Source organism: Vipera ursinii (genome assembly GCF_947247035.1).
Source record: "Vipera ursinii genome assembly, chromosome: 5".
NCBI lineage: Eukaryota > Metazoa > Chordata > Lepidosauria > Squamata > Viperidae > Vipera > Vipera ursinii.
This window is the reverse complement of record NC_139518.1, coordinates 55,767,176-55,793,319: the sequence shown is the minus strand read 5'-3', so window position 1 is coordinate 55,793,319 and position 26,144 is coordinate 55,767,176. Positions and strand designations below refer to the sequence as shown.

The following is a 26,144-nucleotide window of genomic DNA, read 5'->3' as shown; positions in this document are numbered from 1 at the left end:
AGGTGTAACATGGGAGTATCGGGAAACTCCCAAGACAACTCTCGCGGCCGCATTCTGTACCAGTTGGAGCCTCCGAGTGGTCTTCAAGGGAAGCCCCATGTAAAGAGCGTTGCAGTAGTCCAGACGAGAGGTCACGAGCGCATGAGTGACCGTACGCAGGGCATCCCGGCCTAGATAGGGCCGCAACTGGCGCACCAGGCGAACCTGGGCGAAAGCCCCCCTAGTCACAGCCACTATGTGATCTTCCAGAGTGAGCCGTGAATCTAGGAGGACTCCCAAGTTGCGAGCCCTATCTACGGGGGGGTAATAATTCATTTCAACTGAAATGTCATTTCAGTTCAGGTAACAAGTTCAATTCCCATCCTGGCTGTGTCTTGAAAGATAAAAAAGCCCGGGGGGGGGGGAGATTTCTAAATGAAATTTTTTTATTGAAATTGGGTATTTAAATGCAACTTGAATTTAACATTTTCTTGAAGCATTGTATAAAATGTGAATCTACCTTAAGCCTCAAATAAATAGGAATTTTTGCTTCTATCATTTTGTATATGAATACTTGTTAACAGCAGTGTATGGAAGCAAGAATATTCCTATTCTGTTGATATGGTATGAGCACAACACATACAATCAAGTCCTAACCCTCCTCTAAAGTTGCAAAAATGAACAAGGTCAGTGAAAAAAGGACATATAGAGAAGATACACAGGAAGGAGGAGCCCTCCACAAATACAAGAGACAAGAGAGGGAAAGAAGAGAAAGTGAAGGAGAAAATTAACAGTTCTGCAATATGTATTCCAAGTATCCTCCATTGACTGACTGTTGAAGAAATACCTGTTTAGCAGTGTCCAAAAGCATTTTTCCCCAAGAGTATTGTATGACGTTCCTATCACCATAGAACTTAAAATCACCATATTTTAATTTCTAACAGCAAAAGTGTTTTCTTGCTTGTGGAAAGTATTTGTTCTTCTTTTAGTCTATTTCACTCTCACAAGTGAAGTGGGGAAAAAGCCAGATATTTTGTACTTTTTTTTCTGTGTATAAACAAACGGGAAGGGAAAGTGAAGAAAAAAAAATAACTGTACCAACCAGTTGGCTTAACTGATACTGCTTTTACTTCTAAATATTACATTTAGACAGTGCTTTTTTTGTAAAAGAAAAAGGTGCCGGAACTCACACATGTCATACAATGTGCCTTGCCTACCCTACAAGGTTCCATCCAAAAAAGGTGCCGGAACTCCGTTCTGGGCGTTCTATGAGAAAAAAAAGCCCTGCATTTAGACTTAACAATCAGAAATATATGACAGTATTGATAAAATATTAGCTTTGTCTTGACCTCTGGTGAGTAATAGAAGTTTGCAAAACATTCTATGTATGGAATGCTCTGTGCATGGAGCAGGGGTATTTATAGTCATGCTTTATTCATATGCAGATGTGGAGCATACAGTATGTGTTCTGATAGGTGTTCCAAGGTGGATGCAATGGAGAAACAGAAGTTTTGGTTGCCCAGAAGTGTAAGGATGGGGGGAATATAGAGCAATAGCTGGGAAACCATGTTTTAGTGAAGCGATAAGGGATGTGGATTGGGTCATTGGATCAGCAAGTAGGTTAGCAGGTAGAAGGGAGAGTGATGGGGATACACAGTAGTCTTATATGCCAAATGAACAAATAGGTAAGTTTATTTTTCTATAAAAATTATAGATACCATGTAAAACAGTATTTCCCTGTTCTGATGAATTCCAGAAGTGTTGGTCTATGTCAGGGGTGTCAAACTCAATTTCATTGAGGGCCGCATCAGCATTGCGGTTGCCCTCAGGGGGCTGGGTGGGTGTGGCCTGGGTGGGTGTGGCCTACTGGGTAGGCGTGGCTAAAGTGCATATGGCCTACTGGGTGGGCATGGCCAGCTCTACATCGTTCGCATCAAGGGTGCCTGTGGGGGCCTGGGCAGGAGTGGGACAGATCTGAGGGTCTCTGGCAGAAGGAGGGTCTCTGGGCCAGGGCCAAGGCAGTGGGGGCCATTCCCTCACTGTTTCCAGGATGGCTTTGCGGGCCGCATGAAACCACTTCGCGGGCCGGATCTGGCTCCCGGGCCTTGTGTTTGACATGTCTGGTCTATGTGCTAGAAATTGTAGTCACACTTGGAGGGCAGCATGTTGAGGAAGGCTGAATTTAAGACTGTGACGTTCCCCTCACCATGCCCCCTTCCATTATAATTATGGGCATTTCAGTAGGCTAGTAATTGATCTGATGAATCAGTAAAGTGAAGGGAGATGGCAATAACTTAAGTATCAATCAGAATAGAGCTGGGAGGGACCTTGGAGGTCTTCTAGTCCAACCTCCTGCTCAAGCAAGAGACCCGATACAATTTCAGACAAGTGGCTGTCCAGTCTCTTTTTCAGAGTCTCCTGCTTCTGAAGGCAATCTGTCCCATTGATTAATTGTTCTCATTGTCAGGAAATTTCTCCTTAGTTTTAGGTTGTCTCTCTCCTTCATTAGTTTACATCCATTGCTTCTTGTCCTGCCTTCTGTTGCTTTGGAGAATAGATTGATCCCCTCTTCTTTGTGGCAACCCCTCAAATACTGGAATACTGCTATTATGCCACTCCTGCTCCTTTTCATTAGACTAGCCATACCCAGTTTCTGCAACTGTTCTTCATATGTTTTAGTCTCCAGACCTTAATCATCCTAGTTGCTCTTCTCTGCCAGTATTTCTTGATGGCAGGAGACATTTCTTCCGAAGAATCTTTCTTGCTTCCAGGATGATACCTTCTAAATGGCACGAGTGCCTTTACCCCAAAACATCTTTGCACTTTGGCAACTGTAGGCAAATCAATTAATTGCTAGTGGCACTAATGAATCCTTTAGCTAATTTAATCTGGAATGCCTTTAACAGAATGCCATCTCTCCTTTTCAAAAATGCCAAACCTAATTATAAGACAACAGAGGTACTCAAAGCAGCTTAAACCACCCCCAAAGGTGAAAGCCTACACAGAGGGTTGTGAATCTTCGTGGTGCCAAAAATCAGAAAGGCGAAGTCCTCCAAGTATATAGGAATTAAGTTGTTTAGAACAGTACACATTAGAATGATGCCCACAGGGCTTTAAAAAGAGGAAAACAAAATTGGTCATTAATACAATTTAAGCACAAAAATTCTATTGTCTTCAATGAATTAGTCCAGTGTCAAAAGTGTGAGAAGCTGAAGGCTGCTTCTAAAGCAAGCATTTCTTGAAATGAAGTTTGTATATTTATTCTGGTACCACTAATTTCATTCATTGGAATGTAGAATATGATATAACATCTTAATGATTTTGTTTCTTTTTCATATAAAATCCAAAGTGATCTTTGTAGCGAGTCTGCTGTTTTGGTTGATCTATGTTACATACCAATCCCCCGGGAGCCTTCGGTCCTAACGGGGAAACCCTAACCCGGCAGCCGTTGACAGTTGACAGCTGTCAAAAGGCTGCCGGAAGAAGTCACGCATGCGCACGAGCCAACAGGCAGCCATTGACAGTGACAGCTGTCAAAAGGGCTACCAGGAGCATTCACGCATGCGCCAAGACCGATCCAGCTGACAGCCGCCGAAGCTGTCAGAACGCCAGTTCCCAAACAGGTCCACCAGCCAGCCGGCCGGTCAGCTGGCGGATTCCCCAAGCAGCCGAGCAAGCACAGCCCCCAGGAGCTGTCAGACTGCCGGAAGGCTATTGGCTGCCGCCCTAGCGGCGGGAAAGCACGGTTCCCTGATTGGTTGTTATGTTTGACAGTTCTCTATATAAAGCCGGTTTTGTGCCCCTGTCAGCTGTCCGGAGCTGAAGCCAAATAAACGCCTGAAACCCTGCCTGCCGCCTCCCTCTCGTCCTTCGTGGAACAATTCAATCTACCTATTAACCAATATGGGGGAGAAAAAAGAATCAAACTGGAAAGGAAGGAACTAAGTACATTGTTGTTAGAATTTATTTATTACTAGAAACTTTTGTGTTTAAAATGCTTTTTCCTATTAGAACTTTGTTGAAAATGTTTTTTCTGCTTCTTCAGCTGACAATTGGTCTCTTTTATTTGTTTCAATAACCCAGAAATTTTATTCAAAATTGGAGAGAGAGAGAGAGAGAGAGAGAGAGAAGCTTATCCCTTATAGACATTTATTTTATACTTAAGTACCGGTAAAAACTTTGTTTTCTTTCAATGAGCAGAATTCTTGAACTCTGCAAATAGCATACATTAGAGAGGGCGGAGGTAATACAGTATACTTTGTGATGGGGGACAATTAAGACTGAGGCAATAGAGGTTAACAAAAAAAAAAGACTCCCAACTTCCCATACCATAGTCCCCATCTATTCCTTCTCTGCATGTTCGCCATTTGTAAAACAAAATAAAAAAATCTTATACTCAAGGGCAAATCATAATGTCATAACAAGTTTTATTCTAAATGTATTGTTGAAAACAAAGTAAGATGTGTAGACTTAGTTGTTTTGAAGCCATGTATGTGTGAGAGTACAACTTGTGGAAGGGGTGTGCAGCAGCCAGCCACTAACATCCTTATGCCTCTTGGCTTCATTCTAACACTGCACTTTGCAGAAGTTGAGGGATTTTTTTTTCTATAGCAGAGAAACTGAACAGAAAGATTAAGAAGTCATCTCTTCATGTATAGTGTTTCCAATACAGATTGGGCCAAATTAAAACCGGTAGAGACTGTACACACTATGCATTTTCCTCATATAGTTTAGTGAAGCTGGATACATCACTGATTGCATTGTCCAGTTCATCTTAAATTCATATGTCATCTTAAGGCTTACATTTGTACAATTTTTGGAGTGTATAAATAATCAATAGCTCTTCTAAGTAAGTTTTAGTAGCCCTTTTAAATACAGGAGGACAGAATCAGAAAAGGAGAAAGAAACACTGTATAAAAATGGTATTGGACATGGGAAATGCTTGACCTGAATATCACAAACTCTTTTCACATACAGTAATTATACCCCCATGTATTTTAGGAATAGATGAATTCATATGCACTCAGTTATATCATTTCACAGCCTTTGGTTACCTTTATACAGTATGTTGTGTTAATGCATTCTTATTTTCACTGTTATATTTTTAATAGATGTTGTTTATGTAGTTATTTGTTACATCTGGTGTTATACTAACTTCTAAGACTCCTGGCAGTTTATTTTACATATCAAAAACAAGATTAAAACAATTGGCTATTGAATACAGATGGTTATTCAGGAATCATATTAAAACCGCCCCCCCCCAAATCTCTGAATGTCCGCTTGAACAGTATTGTACTGTCTAAATTGCCTTGCAGAAAGCTGATGAGGAGGGCTCCAGGTGTGCCTAAATGGCAAGGTGTTGTTGAGTTTGGAAGCTACAAAACCATAAACCTATTTTGGGGTGTATACCCCCTTGAGGTAAGGTAAGGTAACAGCGTTCCATGCGCCTTTGGCGTCTAGTCATGCCGGCCACATGACCACGGAGACGTCCTCGGACAAGCGCTGGCTCTTTGGCTTTGAAACAGAGATGAGCACCGGCCCTTAGAGTCGGAAACGACTAGCACGCATGTGCGGGGGAACCTTTACCTTTACCTTTACCCCCTTGAGGTGACTTTAGGGTTTCTTCTTTACATGGGCTGGGCAGGTTATATATTATATATTTATATTATATTTATATTTGTATTTATTGGATTTATATACCGCCCTTCTCCCGAAGGACTCGGGGCGGTGTATAGGGCAATTAAAACACAATATACAATATATAATATACAAAGTTAAAATTAAATTAAATTAAATTAGCCCTAACAAGTAAAACACATTCTAAAAATTTAAAATTTAAAATCCCAATCCCTCAGTCCAGGCCGGCAAGCTCAAATAACCAAGTTTTCAGGTCGCGGCGAAAGGAACGAAGGTTGGGAGCCATCCAGAGCTCAACAGGGAGCTGATTCCAGAGGGCAGGCGTGCCCACAGAGAATGCTCTCCCCCTGGGGGCCGCCAGTCGGCATTCCCTGGCCGACGGCACCCTGAGGAGGCCCTCTCTGTGGGAGCACACAGGACGATGGGAAGTTGACGCTGGCAGAAGGTGCTCCCGTAAATAATCCGGACCCATGCCATTTAGGGCTTTATAGGTCATCACCAGCATACCTAGGGTACTCGAGAGGCAAACATTGTCACCAAGGCATTCCTGTGATGCACCAATCAGAGTTGTGTGAAGGCACCAAAATTTCATGTGCTTTTGCAGAAAAAAATGCAAGTCCAGGAAAACTTCCAAATTGTAGATCTTCTTAGATATTCGGAACCCTAATAAGACCTTTTGAGTTAGGATGTTTTTGGATAAACAATAATTCTCTTCTCTAGGAACTTAGTCTGAGCTTGTTTATACCTATATATACTGTAGTGTCCTGATGCTGGCTAAGATTTCTGTAGTATCTCTAGTTGGACTAGGAACTTGCAGTTGAATATTGTCACTGGCCACACAATCCTTCAGAGGTTTCAGAATCCATTATACAAAGAAAATATTTTTTCATGTTTATATGATGTGCTTTTATCAAAAATGCCTGACAAATGAGGTAGACCATGATTCCAAAACCCCCGTGGAATTCTGAAAGTAGGTTCCTCTTATTGAGCTATTTTCCCTTTTTCAGTTCAACCATTTAAGAATTTGATAGAAATTTTATAGAGGCAAGTCTTCTTTTTAAATTGTATTATTTCTGTATAATATTCCTTCCTTTACTGTACTTGCTGGGTCACTTCCTGACAAATAGTTTCTCAGTCTGTTATGTTGTTATATTTATTTCCTTCCACAATAATAGTACAATATGTATATTATCATCTTGCCTGTCAAAACAGTCTTACATTGCTTAGCCCAGACATGTCAAACACAAGGCCCGGGGGCCGGATCTGGCCCGCAAAGTGGTTTCATGTAGCCCGCGAAGCCATCCTGGAAACAGTGAGGGAACGGCCCCCACTGCCTTGGCCCTGGCCCAGAGACCCTCCTCCTGCCAGAGACCCTCAGATCTGTCCCACTCCTGCCCAGGCCCCCATGGGCACCCTAAATGCGAACGATGTAGAGCTGGCCATGCCCACCCAGTAGGCCATACGCACTCTAGGCACGCCCACCCAGTAGGCCACGCCCACCCAGGCCACACCCACCCGGCCCCCTGAGGGCAACTGCAATGCTGATGCGGCCCTCAATGAAATTGAGTTTGACACCCCTGGCTTAGCCTTTCAACTGTGCTGTCATTTTGCAGTTTCATTGGCTTCCTGCACAATTCTTGCTGCTGAATATTTAGCTTTTAAAAATACATTTTTATTTTTTAAAAAATGCTTTTAAAATTAAAACAAGAAATATCACTTTTATATCACCACTGAGCCATGGTGGCGCAGTAGTTAGAATGCAGTATTGCAGGCTAACTCTGCAGGGTAGCCCACTGTCAAGAGTTTGATCCTGACTGACTCAAGGTCCTTCCGAGGTCGGTAACATGAGAACATAGATTGTTGGGGACAATATGAGTCTAAGGGCTATTGTTATTTATATAGAAAAATGCACTTATTGACATTTGAATAATTTAAATGCTAAATTTAATTAGAATAGTTATGTTGCAAGTATAGAAGTAAGCAATAGGATGGTAACTCTTAAATATGAAGTCATAACAGATGAGATGGCCTATAAATCTTATGAATGAATAAATGTATGTATGTATGTATGTATAAATGCATGAATGGTATCATTAGTCTTGTCTCTTCATAGGACTCAATGGAAGAAACTTAGACTCAGCTTAATATAAAAAAGAGAGAGAGGAATTTTTGGGAATTGGTGGCCAATAGTATTTCCATACACAGCAACAAGCCTCCTTCATGCATTTCAGCATAAATATTGGACCCAATATTTTACCTGCATTTACATCTGCCCACATACTGAGTTGATGACTAAGCATACTGAGCCGCTACTGAATTAAGCATAGAGGGGTCAATTGTCACAAAGCGTATGTGTGTGTGTGTGTGTGTGTGTGTGTGTGTATATATATATATATATATATATATATATATATATATATATATAATTTTTTAAAATTTTAATTCCATTTATATCCCGCCCTTCTCCGAGACTCAGGGCGGCTTACAAGCTTAGCAGTAGCCTTCATTCTATGTATATGCCTGCTTATTAGGGCTTTCACACACACACACCAAGCGGCATTATTACAAAGTCAGCTTAATTGCCCCCAACAATCTGGGTCCTCATTTTACCTACCTCGGAAGGATGGAAGGCTGAGTCAACCTTGAGCCTGGTGGGATGCGAACCTGCACTAATTGCAGGCAGCTGGTGTTACTTAAGGAGGCATTAGCCCACTGCTCCACCAAAATATATATATTTCATATTTTTTATATTTTTTATTTATTTTATTTATTTTAATTCCATTTATATCCCGCCCTTCTCCGAAGACTCAGGGCGGCTATATATCCTTACTAGAAGCTGTTCCAAGGGCCAGGATTGAAATCAGCTGCTTTGTATATATATAAGTTGAATGATTCCTGGCAGGTTCCCATCCTGACTAAACCTTTTGAAAAATATATAAAGTGTATTTTGTACCTGTCCACTAACGTACTCAATCTTCAAAAGGACAATGGGTAGGAAGCTGCCAGTGAGCTGCCTGCAATTAGTGCAGGTTCGCATCCCACCAGGCTCAAGGTTGACTCAGCCTTCCATCCTTCTGAGGTAGGTAAAATGAGGACCCAGATTGTTGGGGGCAATTAAGCTGACTTTGTAATAATGCCGCTTGGGGTGTGTGTGAAAGCCCTAATAAGCAGGCATATACATAGAATGAAGGCTACTGCTAAGCTTGTAAGCTGCCCTGAGTCTTCAGAGAAGGGCGGGATATAAATGGAATTAAAATAAAAAATATAAAATAAACTTTATGCTAGACATCTTCTTAATAAATGAGAAGATTGGAAAGAAGAATTATTTATTTTGTCATCTAGAATAGGCTTTCAAGAAGGGCACGATAAATTAGATCATTGTATCATGAAGTTCCTTATTCATAAATATAACAACAAATATACAAAGCAATTCTATGTTGCCTTGATTGACCTTTCCTCTGCTTTTTTCAGTAGATAGCTCTCACCTGTGGGACAAACTAGTTAAGACAGACATTGATAGATCCCTTCTGAAACTAATAATTCAACTACATACCAACACTGCAGCCAATGTAAGAACAAGCCCACAAGGATTCTTGTCAGACCCTATTTTATTGGACAGAGGAGGCAAAAAGAGCCTTATTTGCTTCTTATTTTTTTCCATTAATAATATTTCTAGTGGCCATGAAGTCACAAAATTGTTTCTTCCTCTCATTAATATATGGAAAAATTCAGTGTTAGTGCATGCTATTGGCATGGCTCTTTATTTCCTGTACTGAGACTGGCTTTACAAGATTATTGGCCATACTAATTGATTATTATGAAATGGAAGAATTGAGCATAAATTATAATAAAACAAAAGTCATGGCTTTGGCAGAAGTAATAAACATAGATTAAAAAGTTGATGCCCAACAAATAGAGCAATGCTCCTCTTTTAAATACCTACTGTAAATATCAACTTTCATAAGTCCCTTACATAGAAAACACATTTAATTACTGTCTTAGCAACTGCCCCTGTTACAATGGACACGGTTTGGAGGTTTTTCAGTTCTAAATGATTCTAAATGTTTCTAAAGATGGTGGCCCTTGTATTTAAAATATTCCAGGCCAAGGTAATTCTTCCTTATGAAAAATCTTCCTTATGAATTTATTATGGACTATTTCCATTTGGGCAATTTACCTTCCCATCCTACCACCAGAACTCAGCCCAGATAATGTATGGAGCTGAGTTCTGATGTTAGGATGAGAAGGTAATAAATTCATAAGCAAGATTTTTGGCTTTTCCCAGGATTCCCAGCTACTTACTTAAGGATGAAGATAGGGCTATCTTCCATTGCTATTAGAATGCATCTTGCATTGTTAGGGCACTTTAAGAAATTAGAAAGCCTTCAAGAATCCCACTTTTCCAGATTCTGTTTTGTCCATTACATGATTTGGAATTAATGAACCAAATTTTGTTTCCTGTGCTACAAATGTATTCTTTACTGCCTTTTGAAAAACTTAAATTTTGGAACAGACAAAATGTTAGAGATTAGGTGTTTTTTTTTTGAAAGATGCCATGTAATACAATCATCCAAATTTTCATGTTGGTACCATTATTATAAAAATATACAAAACTTTCTCAGTACCTAGTAAATATTTCCAGTGTCCCACTGATAAGAGCTTGTACATCACTTTGCCCACATGTTCTCAGAATATCTTAAAGAGAGATTTTTGCAAGTGTCCTGTCAAACAAGGTCTCTGTCAAGTGAAGGCCATTATTCTTATATTCTCCACTGAAGATGGTGGACAGGCAGCAAAGGCTGTAAAGAGCTCCTCCAAAAGTAAAAGCTTTATATTCTCCACTGCCCCATTTACAATGAGATTAGAGCCAAATGATTGATGGTAGGTGATCTCAAGGGCTGGTATTTTGAACAATTTGACTATGTTCTTGCAGATGTATCCAACTATTTGCAACCCAGTTGCTGTTGTTGCTCTGCTGTCATTTAAACTTAGAAGGAAATAGTTAAATTCTTAGTTGTAGCTCTGATTTTATTTTGTTCTTTAATTCTTATATCTAATATTCTATTTATTACTTCATTTCACAAACTCACTATTTTTATGGTATGTTATATGATTTCTTTGATAAACAATAGTGACTTTCAATTTATATGGAAGATATATATCAAAATGAAATTGGCTGTATATGGTTTTTCCAGTAAGATAGTAAAAGAATGGATATGGTCAACCAATAAATAAATAAATAAATAAATACCAAAGAAGAGATTTCTCAGTTTACAAAATGCCAGCAAGATATTAGTATGGCACAAAGACAATACAAGTCTTAGATGCTGTCCTGCATTATTTCACCAGCGATTACCCTTCCTTAACAAATTATAGATATCACAGAGTATTTATCCTCCCCAGGTTTTATGTATTGTCTTCAGCAGTCCTGATGGTAGATAGTGAAAGATTCCCTATTGTGAATACCTCTGCCCACAGGACTCCTACACAGTAGAGAATGTTCTACTAAACTGTAATTTTAATAGGGCCATATATGCAGTGATAATTAGACCCCTCATAAAAGGATTGTCAAGCAGACGTGATTGGTATATCTCTTTTCTCCCAGCAGACCATAGAACCATTGTTACCCACACATTTGGTCAGATTTTGCCTGGCAACTATGAGAACACAGCAACAAATAATGTCCAACATGAGTGACTCTTTAAAAAATAAACTTCTAATTTTCTTTTTAAATTCCTTTTCATTTATTTTTATGATGCTTTTTGGATCCTCCTTTACACTCTGTTTACAAATTGTGAGGAATCTTGGGTGTATATACTGGTCTAACACTGTAGTAAAATCTTAACAGAAGTTATAAAAACAAATATATTTTTTCTAAATGTATTGCTATTATTCCTCTTTGTCTTTATAGCTATTGGTGAATATGAAGATTTAAGAAAAGAAAATAAGAAAACAAAGGAAGAGGTTGGTACTTATTTTCATATGACTTAGTATTTTCAGAATGTTTATCGTTGACTGATTTTTATGGATCTTCCTGCTGAATAGTTTGTCTTTTATTTAAAGTTGATGAGATCCTTTCTGCCATCAAATGGTATTCATATCAAGGACCATTTGCAATATTTCAATACCATCCTGACTATCAACATTTATTCCTGAATATTGCTGATATGTTTATTATTTTTATCATGTAATTATTCTTGTAGAGATACAGTTATGGGTAGAAAATGCAGCTCCAAGATCAGAGGTAGGCTAGCAAATTAATACAGAGTTGCAGCTAAAAGATTAAGGAAAGCAAGGATGGATGCACAATCTTTATCCCTCCAGATGTCATCTGCAAGTGTGGTAATGCCATTTCAGTCACATATTCTGTCCAGAAATCCAACTGGATGGGGTCCAAACAATCCACTTCATACAAGGTCCTCTAAAGCTGAAAGACAACCACCTTCTCAATAGTTTTCCCTAAAAGGGGGAGTTGGAGACAGGGTAAAAATTGCCCAAAATAGGCAGGCTTGGGGTGGCTTCTTAAGGAGGAGCTGTACGAAGATTCTTTGCTCTCCAAGTATTGAACACATCACAGCATAACAAATCTATACAAAATACTTTATTGCAACACACACCTTCTCCAACAATTGCCTGTTGCTCTGGGTCAGCTCAGCTCCAGCCTTCTAGACTTTCAGGGTGATGTTGCCTCATAAACACGTCCTTAATACTTAGTCCTTTAATACTTAGTCTGTTAATACTCATCTCAAACAAAAGACTCAAAGTCTTTAAAGTAACATAAACAGATAGTCCTCATCTTATGACCAGAATTGAGCTGAAAATTTCTGTTGTTAAGTGAGATATTTCTTAAGTGAGTTTTGCTCTATTTTATGACCTTTCTTGCCACAGTTGTTAAGTGAATTACTGCAGTCGATAAGTTAGTAACTTGGTTGTTAAGTGAATTTGTCTTCCCCGTTGACTTTGCTTGTCAGAAGGTCACAAAAGGTGATCTCATGACCTTGGGACGCAGTAATGGTCACAAGTATGAACCAGTTGCCAAGCATCTGAATTTTGATCACATGATCATGGGGATGCTACAAAAGTTGTAACTGTGAAAAAATGGTTATAAGTTTTCCAGTGCCGTTGTAACTTTGAACGGTCACTAAATGAAGTGTTGTATGTCGAGGACTATCTGTACAGCTTTTGCCCTTTCCCAAACATTCTCGCACGAATTGGGATGAGGTGCTGTCTCAGTATGGTTGCTCTCTTCTAGTGGCTGCCAAGCTCCAGGCAAAGCTCCAAACTGATTGGATTCCGTCTGACTGTGGGATATGCTACTCATCATGGCTTGTGGTCCTGGCAGTTGAATGAATGCCCCCTTGCTAGCTTGTAACAGCTGCTATTATGGTGGGGTGAAGCTGCTTCTGGGTGTCAGCATGTCCTTGAAAACACCAGGGTGTGGCTCAATTAGCCAGGCAGCTGGAGCACCAGCTTGAATGCCTATTAGTGCAGTTCTGAGGGAATGGATGAATGCCTGAGGAGAAAGAGTAGGGGGAAGCTTGTCTGCAACTACCCTAACTTCACTGCCTTACAAAGAACAGGCAGCAATCCCCAACTTCTTTCTCTCACAAGATGAACCGTTGCTTTTTTAAGGATGGCGGAACTATTCCCTCTGTCAAGGTTTTCACACTAGTACTTCTCCCTAAGCATTGCATTGTACCACTTACATTGTTTACATACTAGATAGCTTTTCTCTTGTGTTTATCTTATGTATGTCTGCATTTTAGGTTTTGTTAATGTTTCATTTCCTAATCAATTTGTCCTGGTTTTTTTTATTTTATTTTATTCAGATTAGCTTTGAACAATTTTAAATTGCAAGTGTGACTTGTTCAAAACAAGTACTATGGATTTTTTTCTGTCATTGAAGGTTCAGACTTTTGTTTTGAAGAAAAAGCTATGGATATCTCATCTGTAATATCCCCCAATTAGGGTTAGGAAGTTTTTTTCGCCTGTTTTCTGTTGAAAACTGTCCCTGCTACTAAGAAATCAATTAAAAGCGTGCTTTTTACAGTGTCACGATCAATGTGTAAATTTCTTTTGTAATAGTTCTGTATTTTCATTTTGGCACAGTTTTGCAATAAATGGATTTTTCTATAGTTTTTAATGAAGTTATTGCAAACTTTGAAGAAATATGATAATTGAATCACTCTGTTTTGGCAGATATTTATTTATTTTTATTTATTTCAAACATTTATACGGCCGGCCATCTTAAAACCAAACTCTAGGTGTCTTGCAACCAAACGATTGTTGAAAAGATAGGCAGGCTAAATACTGTATGAGTACTTTGGCCCTTCATTGAAAAATGTCTGACTCTCCAATGCTGCTTTTAGATTTTAAAATAGCATTGGATTCTGTTGTGTCTGTAAATAGTTGCAAACATGTAAATAGCAGGTTGCAAAAGTAGGTTCTTGAAGCGGGAGATTCTGGTGCAACCATTGGTTAAAGTTGCAAAGAAGCGGGAAAATAGCGATTGATGATTGGTTACAGTTTAAATAGTTCTACTATAAAAGCTTGAAACATTTGACAGTTGTCAGTTGACTTATGTGTATTGAATAAACTCTTTTCATTGTGAACCACTCTGAGTCATTGTCTACCTGAACCAAACAACTGGCGACGAAGGTGGGATAGACGGCAGACCAGAGAAGGTTCGGCGGAACAGCTGCGCAAAGGCGGCAATTTTGAAAAGAAGTCACAGTCAACCACAAGCGGCCGCAGCGGAATCAACAATTCTCCGAATGGCGCAAATCGGGTCCTTAAAAGAATTCGACCCAAGCTTCCCAGAGGACTGGGAAGAATATGTAGGAGAGGTTGAAGGATTCCTGCTAGTTAACGGGATAACGGATGACCGAAAAAAGGCGGCAGCGTTACTGACAATTTGCGGCACACCAGTATATCGGATCGCTGTAGGACTTTGTCAACCACAGCCGGTCTCAAGTGTTCCGTATGCCGATCTGTTAGCTAAACTAAAAGTACATTTCACGCCAAGGAGATCCGAACTCTTTTGGTGTCGTATTTTCGAAAAAAGAAACCAGAGGCCGGGCAAATCGATTCAAAAATTCGTTGCTGCAGTCAGAGAAGCCGCAGTACGATGCAAGTATGACAACTTGGAAATCAGAATTCGGGACCGAGTGGTACTGGGCTTGCGAGACGAGCATCTACAAAATAGAATAATCGCCAAGCCCACCGGCGATTTGCAAGAAGTACTGGATGAACTATTAACGTATGAATCCACCGGGTATCGCGACCCCCCCGTAGTAGCATGGCTGCGTCTGCAGAAATCAATCAAGAAGGCCTTGTGGACTGCGGGGAGGTGGACCAGCAATGGGAAGATGACATCGCCGAAGTCACCAGACGGTTTGGGAAAATGGCGCCAAAACCATCCCGAAGCGTCGGGCCTGAATCAAACCGGCGATTCCAAACCGCAACACCACAATGACAAGTAACAGCGACCCAACGACAATGGAAAGACACCGCAACGAGACCGCGCGACAACGACAACCGATGTGGCAGCTGTGGGGGCAACCATCCCCGCGCAACTTGCAGATTTCGTACCGCCAGATGTAGATCGTGTGGGAAGACTGGCCACATCCAAGCCATCTGCAGGGGTTGTGCACGCGACAATCGCCTACATGAAGTCGACGTTTGGCCCGAAGGTAAGGTAACCCCTTACCATAGTGGCAAAGAGACCCCTAGACCGTGGGCTAAATTTCTGAACCGTGGGGTGGTGGCGCGAGTTAATCATAGTAGGAAGGGAAAGATTAATAATTTTCCGGAAGGAAAATTAAAAACCATAGTCCAATTGCAAGGGGTTCCTTGCAAAATGGAAATAGATTCAGGGGCCTCAGTGTCCATAATATCTAGTGAAACCTTGGAAAGGATTGAACAGATAAGTGGCAGAAAAATTCCACTTAGTTCAACCAAAATCCAATTAACCGACTTCCAAAAAACCCCAATAAAAATAAAAGGAAAAATTACCCTTAGTGTTAAATTTAAGGGGTTTAAGGGAGCCTTAGATTTAATAGTTACTGAAGGCCATAGGACTAGTCTAATAGGCCTTAATTGGTTCCCTGCCCTGGGCATTTGGATAGGGGGAATAAATACAGTTAGTAAAAATAAGACCCTCGAATCAGTCTGCAATAAATTCGCAGACGTATTCGATGGGTCTTTAGGTAAATACAAAGGGCCCCCAATTAAATTTAATTTAGACCCGTCGGTTAAACCCATCAGGCTTAAGGCCCGAAGGGTGCCTTTCGCCCTGAAGCAAAAAATCGAGGCCGAGCTCGATAAGCTTGTAGCCCAAGGCGTCCTAGAACCAGTTGAGGGTGGTTTGTGGGAAACGCTGATCGTCACACCCCTTAAACCTAACGGGGATGTGAGGATCTGCGCTGACTACAAAGCCACCCTGAACCTTGGAATGAAAAAACACGCTTACCCGGTCCCGACGGTGAAGCAGGTCCTCGCCACGATGCAGGACGGCGCCATATTTGCCAAGTTAGACTTGGCGCAGGCGTACTTGCAATTAACTGTTTCTGAAGAGGCTGCAGAAGCTCAGACGATAGTTACCCACAAGGGGGCGTTCCGAGTCCACAGACTGCAATTTGGTATTGCAGCAGCTCCAGGCATCTTTCAAGAAGTGATGGAGAGGACCTTAAAGGGCATACCTGGTGTATGCCCTTATTTTGATGATGTCCTGATAGCTGGAAGAAATGAAGAAATATTAGCAGAGCGTCTGGAACAGGTATTGGAAAGGTTTAGGAGGGCTGGACTGAAATTAAAAAAGGAAAAATGTTGCATTGGGGTTAAGTCCACTGAATTTCTAGGATTTAGGATAGACAAAAATGGAATTCATCCTACCCCTGATAAAATCAAGGCAATTAAATTGGCACCAGAACCAAAAAACAAGGCAGAATTACAAGCCTTCCTTGGATTAGTTAATTTTTACCACACATTTGTGCCACACAAAGCTGCCATAGCAGAACCTCTTCATAGACTTTTAGATAAAAAAACCCCGTGGCAGTGGCTTAACAAACATAGAGTTAGTTTCCAAACATTAAAAGACATTCTTTCTAGCCAATCAACAGTAACCCATTTTATTGAAAATAAACCAATTTATTTAGCTTGCGATGCTTCACCTTATGGTGTGGGGGCTGTTATCAGCCACTTGGACAGTCATGGTGTTCAAAAGCCAATCGCATATTATTCCAGGACGCTTACTAAAGCAGAGCGGAATTATGCACAGATTGATAGGGAAGCATTAGCAATCGTGGCAGGAGTAAAAAAGTTCCATGATTACCTTTATGGTAGGAACTTTACCATACTCACTGACCATAAACCATTATTGGGACTGTTTACTACTGATAAACAGACACCCCAAATAATGTCGCCCAGAATGCTGAGGTGGTCAATTTTCCTCTCAGCATATTCATTCTCCCTTCAACACAGACCGGGAAAGGAAATGGGACATGCAGACGCCCTTAGCAGACTGCCATTAAATAACACTGAGGAAGACCCTGCCCCTGTGGGACAAATAATGTCTTTACAGGACATTCCTGATTGCCCCTTAACCGCTAAAGATATAGCTGTAGCAACAAATAATGACCATATCCTAAAAAGAATTATGGCCTGGGTCTTTAGTGGGTGGCCAAATAATAACCCGGATGCCAAGTACATTCCATATTTTAGAAGAAAGGATGAACTGTCATCCCATTTGGGATGTGTTCTGTGGGGAAACCGTGTTGTCATTCCTGAAATCCACAGACCTACAATTTTATTAGAACTACACGAGGGTCACCCTGGAATAGTACGTATGAAGGCATTGGCTAGGAGTCACTTATGGTGGCCAGGACTTGACAAGGACATTGAAGAATGTGTTTCTAATTGCTATTTGTGTCAACGTTCTAGACCTGAGCTGCAACACACACGTACTCATAAGTGGGAGTTAGCCAGGAATCCTTGGTCCAGGATTCATATTGATTTTGCTCGACCTTTCCAAGGGTTAACCTTTCTAGTAGTAGTGGACAGTTTCTCTAGATGGCTAGAGGTAGTACCCGTCAGTTCAATGACTTCTGGTAAAACAATAGAAGTTTTAAGGGGCCTCTTTGCCACTCACGGGTTACCTGATGTAATTGTGTCAGATAATGGGCCCCAATTCACCTCTGTTGAATTCCAGGATTTCCTCAAGGCCAACTTGATTAAACACACGACATCAGCACCCTTCCACCCGTCCACCAACGGCTTGGCTGAACGAAACGTGAGGACCACTAAAGATGCATTAAAGAGAATCATCCATGGCGATTGGCATCAAAGACTGGCAGAATTCTTGCTGACCCAACATACGATCCCGTGCACGGCTACCGGAAAAAGCCCAGCAGAAATGAGGTGGGGAAAAAGATTAACCACCAAACTGGACAGGTTACATCCTGACAGACTACCACCAAGTGCGGAACCGGACATTCCAAACAGATCATTCAAAACTGGGGACCTAGTCTGGGCCAGGAATTATGCACAAGGGGACAAATGGGTCCCAGGGGTGGTCACTGAGATATTGGGACCTTTGTCTTACACTATTGAGGGGGAAGGGAATAGGGTTAGCAAAAGACATATAGATCAGCTAAGGAAGAGAACTATTGGTTGCATGCCAGCTGATGGGGATCAAAGTATACAAGGGGGGAACATTGCATCAGGGCTTATTGATAACAACCTGCCTGTTAGTGGGGAAGCAGAAATGCAAACCAGTCCGTCCACAACTAACCAACAACAACACAGTCAATTTGACTGGGAGCTGACCCCTGTGAGCAGGCCAGCAATAGCGGAACATCAAACACAACAACAACCACAACGTGTTAGCAGAGAAGCATCTGAGCCAATTAGTCAAGAGTCCAGGTCCACCAGCGTAAGCCAGCCAAGCAGACAATCTGATAGAAATGACTTAGGTATCCAAAGCAATAGATATCCTTCAAGGGTCCATAGGCCACCCAAATACTTAAAAGACTATGTCAATAAATAACAACAACTGGGGGGTAAGGGGTGTTGTGTCTGTAAATAGTTGCAAACATGTAAATAGCAGGTTGCAAAAGTAGGTTCTTGAAGCGGGAGATTCTGGTGCAACCATTGGTTAAAGTTGCAAAGAAGCGGGAAAATAGCGATTGATGATTGGTTACAGTTTAAACAGTTCTACTATAAAAGCTTGAAACATTTGACAGTTGTCAGTTGACTTATGTGTATTGAATAAACTCTTTTCATTGTGAACCACTCTGAGTCATTGTCTACCTGAACCAAACAGATTCCATCACATGCATCAAACTGGGGGAGAAGCTGTAGGCCATGTCAGTTGTCTGGTGCCTATTATACCTAATATGAATGCTACATGAAGACATGTTGCTCAAAGTAAGGTGAAACCTCCAGGGCCCTCTTGCTAGTACTAATGAAACCTGCAGGGGCATCAAGTAAGCCTACATACTGGCATCACTATTATTCCACTTTTATATTAACTCCATGGAGGGCCAACTCAACAACTCAGACTTCCACTTGCTGGGCACACTTTTCCATCCTACTGTAGCAGACAATACAATAATATCCTCAAGAAATCTTATTCGCCTTTTAACTGCACTAAGAACTCTATGACAGTGTTGCAAGGAAGACCTGCTGGAACCTAACTACTAAAAAGCCAAAATTATGGCATTTGCTCAAAGGGTTCAAACTCATTTATAGAATTAGATGACCACAAGACTGAAGAGTTTTCCTGTTTCAAATAGTTTACTCCTCTGCCATCAGCAAGAAAGCTAACAAGAACTTCATGGTTTAAACTACACAGAGGAGCCCATCTACTATCCTTAAAAGGTGGCCATTACATTACATGTTTGGAGTCAAGCCAGCAGCATAGCTTTTTCATGGTACTCACTTGGGTTCCTGTTCCAATTTTGCCTTCTGGTGTTTGTACAATCAAAATTCTTTAGAACAATTCTTCAAGTCACTAGCTGTATCTCCAGTGCTACCCTGCTACTGGGTACAGGCGTCACTATGGTGAAGGCTATAATGTCTCTGGCCATGCTTAGCTCCTTGGTTTTGCCTTCCCCCCAACTATAAACAATGATTTCCAATTCATGTAGAAATCGGATAGTTGTGACATTTTTCCCCTTCTAGGTTACAATCAAAACTCTTTCTATATAGTGCATAAGTAATATGTAACACTGGCCTGACCTACAATTTCTCCCTGAGATCCGAGGAAATTTGCTTTCCTGTGGCATACCTAACACAACTAGAATTCTCAACTCGCCAAGGGCCAAAAGTCTCAACTACTCCAGGTTGTAGTTATCCTAAAGGTGCTTTTCAAAAGGCGAGTGGACTTTCTTGGTTTCTTTCCTTGAAAACATTTTGCTTCTCATTCAAGAAGCTTCTTCAGTTCTTCAGAGGTAGGCATAATGTTTTTAAGGAAAAAAAATCAAAGTCCAGTTGCCTTTTGAAAACCACCCTTGGGATCACCAAGGGCCGTTACTTTGACAAGATGTGACACCCTCCTTCCAGTGTACTTGGGGAATGATACAGGAAGACTCGTTTCTCAGAACAAAATGCCCTTGTAACAATGGGGTTGTTGTTGTTGTTGTTGTTGTTAGCTGCGAAGTCGTGTCCGACCCATCGCGACCCTATGGACAACTTTCCTCCAGGCCTTCCTGTCCTCTACCAACAATGGGGTACATAAAAGCAATACAGTACATCTTCTGCCAATGTTTTTTTACAACCACAAAAACTTCATTCTATTATACAGTATCTGGGACACATGGCGTTCCTTTTGCATATAGATTGGGCCTCAACATGCTGTGTTTTTTGGTTCTGTGTAGGAGCACTCAACATTCATTGTACAATGCCATTTACCTCATGGTTAATGCCAAACCTTACAGCTTATTTTTAGCAATGCCCCTAGTTTTTCACCATGGAGTACTTTAAAACCTAGAAGCTTATGGTCTTTTAATTTACACTCAGTCCATATCTTTGATATAGCTTTTAATGTTCTCTGCACCCTTTATATCTTTTATATCTCTGTGTCTTCTTTTATTGGGCCTCAACGGAGGCTGTTGAAGCCAGCAGCGGATTTGAGCTGTTTGAACGACCGGCTGCTGGTTGCTGGCCCTGCTACCTACCAGCTGTTTCCTCCCGCCGTTTCGTGCTTTCTCTGGAGCGTTCGGGCTGCTTGTGTCTGGCGCGGCGCTCCCCGCCGCTTTCGGGCCGTCCGGGCCACTTTGCTTGTTCTCGGACCGGCTCGAGCTGCTGGGGAGGATGCCTGTCGGTGAGGGGTGCGCCCGTGAGGTCCGCTGGGCTGTCCGGTCGGCGGCGGTGAAGATGGCGGCGACGGCGTGGGCGTCGGCCTGGGCGCGAGTGGCAGCCTGCAGGACGATTTGTTTGGGCCGCGCTCGGCGGTGGTGGCGATGGCGGCGGCGGCCCGGCTTTGGTGGTGACAGGGACGATGATATGCTCCGGACGCTCGGGGATTCATCAGCTGGCTTTAGGGCCATTTCTGTTTGTGCCGGCGTTCTGAGACTGTCGCCCCGTTCGCGGGGGCCGGCTGCTGACTCTGGTGCCTTTGGGCTTTTGATCTTTTCGCCGGCGGCGGGACTTCCATGTGGCCCCAAGCCGCCTTGGTCCGCTTTGGTGGTGGTGTCGCCCTCGGGCCGTTTTGGCGGTGGAGAGGGTGACTATTATTACTCACCTTGGCGACGATGGTGGACCTATTCTCTTGCTTCAGGCCGCCTCTTATGGCGACGGCGTCTTCGGACCGCTTGGCTGGCGAAGAAGACGACCGGGAGTCATCTTACCGGAGCAAGGACGACATGGGGCTCCTGCATCGTGTATCATCTTTGGACTGCTTTAGCAGTGACGCTGGTGATTTAGACTACTTTTACTCTGGCCTGCCTATCCTCCTTGCCTTGGACACACTTTTTACCATCTGCCTACCTATCCTCTCCCCTCTCCCATTGGACTTTCGACATACCTGGGTATCGGCCACGGTGGGAGAGTGGCTGGACTTTTCCATCTGCAACCACATAGAGGTGGGAGCTCTATGGGTTTGCCTACCCAGAGGATATCTGGTCCACCCCCAGGAACGGAGCCTCTACCCGTTGTGAGAGAACGGGCTGCGGCCTGTCTTGGGGGCCACCCAACTGAGTGGCAGTGAAGTTGGGTGGATCCAGGTTTCTGTCATGTTCAATCCTCCCATGGACAACTAGGGATGCCTATCCTGGACTGTTTGGACTTCTATACTTATGCGGCAATATACGAGTACGCGTTTGTACGCCCTCAGGGGTGCCCCCCTCTCCTGGGTGCGACCTGCCTCCTTAAATGTTGATGACCTTGATGACGGGCCCGAGTTTTGGGTCTCTGAGAGATGGCTGGGCAGGGGCAGGGGCTATCCATGTAATTCTAGGAAGCCTCTGATTATTTTTTTATCCAAATTTTTTATAAGGTTAGGGAGCGGGGTGGGAGATAGCGGTGGTTTGGCTATGGGGGGTGGCCGATCTACCATGGTTCAGACCAGCCTTGGGTCTGATGGCACGGGGGGAGAACGGGGTGGCGTTGTCGCCGGGGCTCATGAGCGGGTCGTGGGATTTTCAATTCCCACGACGGGGAATGGCAGCAGGCGGATAGACAGGGGGCCGTATCGTTACCGGGAGGGCCGTCCCCGCTATTTGCAAGCGGTGAGGCGCTCCGACCCTCTGCTTCTTCCCCGAGGTTCCGGGAGCGAGGATGTGCAGCCTCCTGAGCTCCGGCTGGTGTACCTGAATGCCAGGTCCGTGGTTAATAAAGCTCCCCTCGTTAGGGATTTAGTTGAGGGTGAGCAGGCGGACCTGGCTTGCATCACGGAGACTTGGTTGGGCCCAGAGGGTGGGGTCCCTTTGGTTGACCTCTGCCCACCAGGCTTCCGGGTGCTGCACCGGCCAAGAGCTCAAGGTAGGGGTGGGGGAGTGGCGGTTATTATTAGGGAGACCTTATGTCCGCGGGAGACCACCGTTTCTCAGATAGTCGGGTGTGAGTCTCTCTTTGTGAGATTTGGTTCTGGGGCGCAGTTGGGTTTGCTGCTGACGTACATTTCGCCTAGTCGTGCAGCGGCAGCCCTGCCCGAGCTGCTTGATATCCTCTCAGGGTTGGTGGTTGAGTTTCCCAAACTTATAGTTTTGGGAGACTTCAATCTACCATCCCTGGGAGGCTCATCTGAGCTAGCTCGGGAGTTCATGGCTTCCATGACGGCCATGGACCTGACGCAAGTAATTTCTGAACCAACTCATGAGGGAGGCCACACTCTTGACCTGATTTTTTTATCTAGACGGTGGTTGGATGATCTTGGTGGGGGCTCTCCATTTATTATGCCCCTGTCATGGACCGATCATCATCTCCTGCGGATGGTCTTCCGTTTTGCCACCCCCCGCCGTGGGGATACGGAACCAATTAGATGGTACCGTCCCAGACGCTTAATGGATCCTGATAGATTCCAAGCGGCGCTGGGGTCCCCACCTGCCTCCATTGCTCACAGCTTGGCGGATGCCTTAGTGGAAACCTGGGAAAGGGCAGCCACTGAGGCACTTGACCGGGTTGTACCCTTGCGGCCCCTGACCCGGCGCAGATCCCAGCGAGCTCCATGGTTCTCCGCAGAGCTCCGGGAGATGAAGCGTCGGAAACGGGGCCTAGAGAGCTGCTGGAGGTCGAGCCGATCCGAACCCGACCGGTTGCGGTTAAGAACCTATATTAGGTCTTATCTCGCAGCGATGAGGGTGGCGAGGTGTAATTACTTCTCTACCCTCATTGCGTCCGCAGATAATCGCCCGGCCGCCCTGTTTAGGGTGACTCGCTCGCTCCTTAATCAGGAGGTGAGGGAGGATCCCTTGCAGGGTCGTGCTGAGGAATTTAGTCAACATCTGTCGGATAAAATCGCTCGGATTCGGACCGGTTTGGACTCCAGCTGGGCAGAGTCAGGCGAGCAGGACACGGACGGTCTTGTCAATGTTATCTGGGAAGAGTTTGATTCTGTGACCCCTGATGAAGTGGACAGGATTATGGGGAGGCTGAGCTCCTCCACATGTTTGTTGGATCCGTGCCCTTCCTGGCTGGTTTATGCAGCTAGGGAGAGGACACGAGGCTGGCTCCAGGCGGTTATATCTGCTTCTTTGAGTGAGGGTTATTTCCCCACCGTCTTGAAGGAGGCGGTGGTGAGACCTCTCCTCAAGAAGCCTGCCTTGGACCCAGCTGTATTGAACAACTTTCGTCCAGTCTCCAACCTTCGCTTTCTTGCGAAGGTTGTTGAGAGTGTGGTGGCGCATCAGCTCCCTCTGGTCCTGGATGAAGCGGATTATCTGGACCCCTACCAATCGGGTTTCAGGCCCGGGTACAGCACGGAGACGGCATTGGTCGCTCTGGTGAATGATCTCTGGAGGGCTCGAGACAGGGGATATTCCTCTGTCCTAGTCCTATTAGACCTCTCGGCGGCTTTCGATACCATCGACCATGGTATCTTGCTGCGGCGTCTCAGGGGATTGGGAGTGGGAGGCACGGTTCTTCGGTGGTTCTCCTCCTATCTCCTGGGACGTTCGCAGTCGGTGTTGGCAGGGGGGCAGAGATCGGCCCCTAGGTCTCTCGTTTGTGGAGTTCCTCAGGGGTCGGTTCTCTCGCCTCTCCTGTTCAACATCTACATGAAACCGCTGGGTGAGATCATTCGTGGTTTTGGAGTTGGGTATCATCAATATGCCGATGATGCCCAACTTTTCTTTTCGACCCCAAACCACCCCAGTGATGCCCTCGCTGTGATGTCCCGTTGCCTGGAGGCGGTTCGGGTCTGGATGGGGAGGAACAGACTTCAGCTCAACCCTGACAAGACTGAGTGGCTGTGCATTCCGGCATCCCGGGACATTCAAAATGTTCCATCTCTTTCTATGGGGGGTGAGCTCTTACCCCCCGTGGATAGGGCTCGCAACTTGGGAGTCCTCCTAGATTCACGGCTTACCCTAGAAGATCATGTAGTGGCCGTGACTAGGGGGGCTTTTGCCCAGGTTCGCCTGGTGCGCCAGTTGCGGCCCTATCTGGACCGGGATGCCCTGTGCACGGTCACTCATGCGCTCGTGACCTCTCGCCTTGACTACTGTAATGCTCTCTACATGGGGCTTCCCTTGAAGACCACTCGGAGGCTCCAACTGGTACAGAATGCGGCCGCGAGAGTTGTCTTGGGAGTTTCCCGGTACTCCCATGTTACACCTTTGCTCCGCGAGCTGCATTGGTTGCCAGTTGTCTTCCGGGTGAGGTTCAAGGTCTTGGTTATGATCTTTAAGTCCCTACATGGCATGGGTCCGGGGTACCTCGGGGACCACCTGCTGCCGGCTTCAACTCCCCTCCGCCCTGTGCGTTCCCACAGAGAGGGCCTCCTCAGGGTGCCTCCGGTCAGGGAATGCCGACTGGCGGCCCCCAGGGGGAGAGCCTTCTCTGTGGGTGCCCCGGCTTTGTGGAACCAACTGCCGGTGGAGCTCCGGACGGCATCGGACCTCCGAACTTTCCGTCGTGGTCTGAAGACCCATTTGTTTGAATTGGCTGGTCTGGCCTGATGGGGGAGCTGGGTTTTAAATTGTTATTTTAGATTGTATTATTGTTTTTTAATTGGGCATTGATTTAATCTCTGTTTTAACTTTTGTATAGTATTGTATTTTTATTTATATGCCCTGTGAACCGCCCTGAGTCCCCAGGGAGAAGGGCGGTATATAAATTAAATAAAACGTAAACGTAAACGTATTTACTGTATTCCTTCCCCAGGCCTTATGCTGGTCTATTTCAGTAATGAATATTGATTTGAGTTGGTTTGATTTGACTAAAGGCAAAAGATGACTATGGCTTAAGAGATAAGTGGATTACATTTTACATGAAGCTGTATATTAAGAGAGTAAGCAAGAAATAATTATATCTATTTTATAGTAGGGGTTGTAATTCTTCCTCCCTTACCGTGTATGCATTTTGATAGTTTCTGTTGTTAATAGAAACCATCTATTTCTATTGATTGAAAGAGGATGCTATATGAAAATACATTTTTGCAGACTTTTTCCTATTAAGTAAATCCAACCCACTGTTGATTTACAACAAAAAAGGCTATGCCTTTCAGGTTATTAATTTGAATCCCTGACATGAATATGCCAGGTATCTTTTTTACTTCTACATATTCAAAGATATATGGCTTTGTGTAGATATTTTTGTGCATGTGAGTTAAGACTGAATATTATGTAGGATGTATAGCAGCTGGCATCTTTAGATTTGATAGCCTTGACCATTCATTTTTATTCTAAGATACAAAGCATTTTTTTTAAACAAAATTGGTAGGCATTTCCATTGTCATATAAATCTGAATGAAATGTTTTAATTCTAACCTCTCTCCAACATTATATAATCATTCTATTTTATAAAGAAAGGTGCAGGTTCCTAGAATTTCAGTTAAATTTGGAGTGAACTGGAAGAGTCTTAGTTATAAT

General features: G+C 43.5%; 1 protein-coding gene across 1 annotated transcript in view; it reads left to right on the top strand.

Moving 5' to 3' along the window:
- The window catches only part of SHTN1 (shootin 1), a 110,630-nt gene that overhangs the window by 7,987 nt on the left and 76,499 nt on the right, over positions 1-26,144 (top strand). Inside the window, exon 2 of the mRNA XM_083363526.1 lies at positions 11,528-11,580. Coding sequence (XP_083219652.1) covers positions 11,528-11,580 — 53 coding nt within the window. The remainder of the gene's footprint in view (positions 1-11,527; positions 11,581-26,144) is intronic.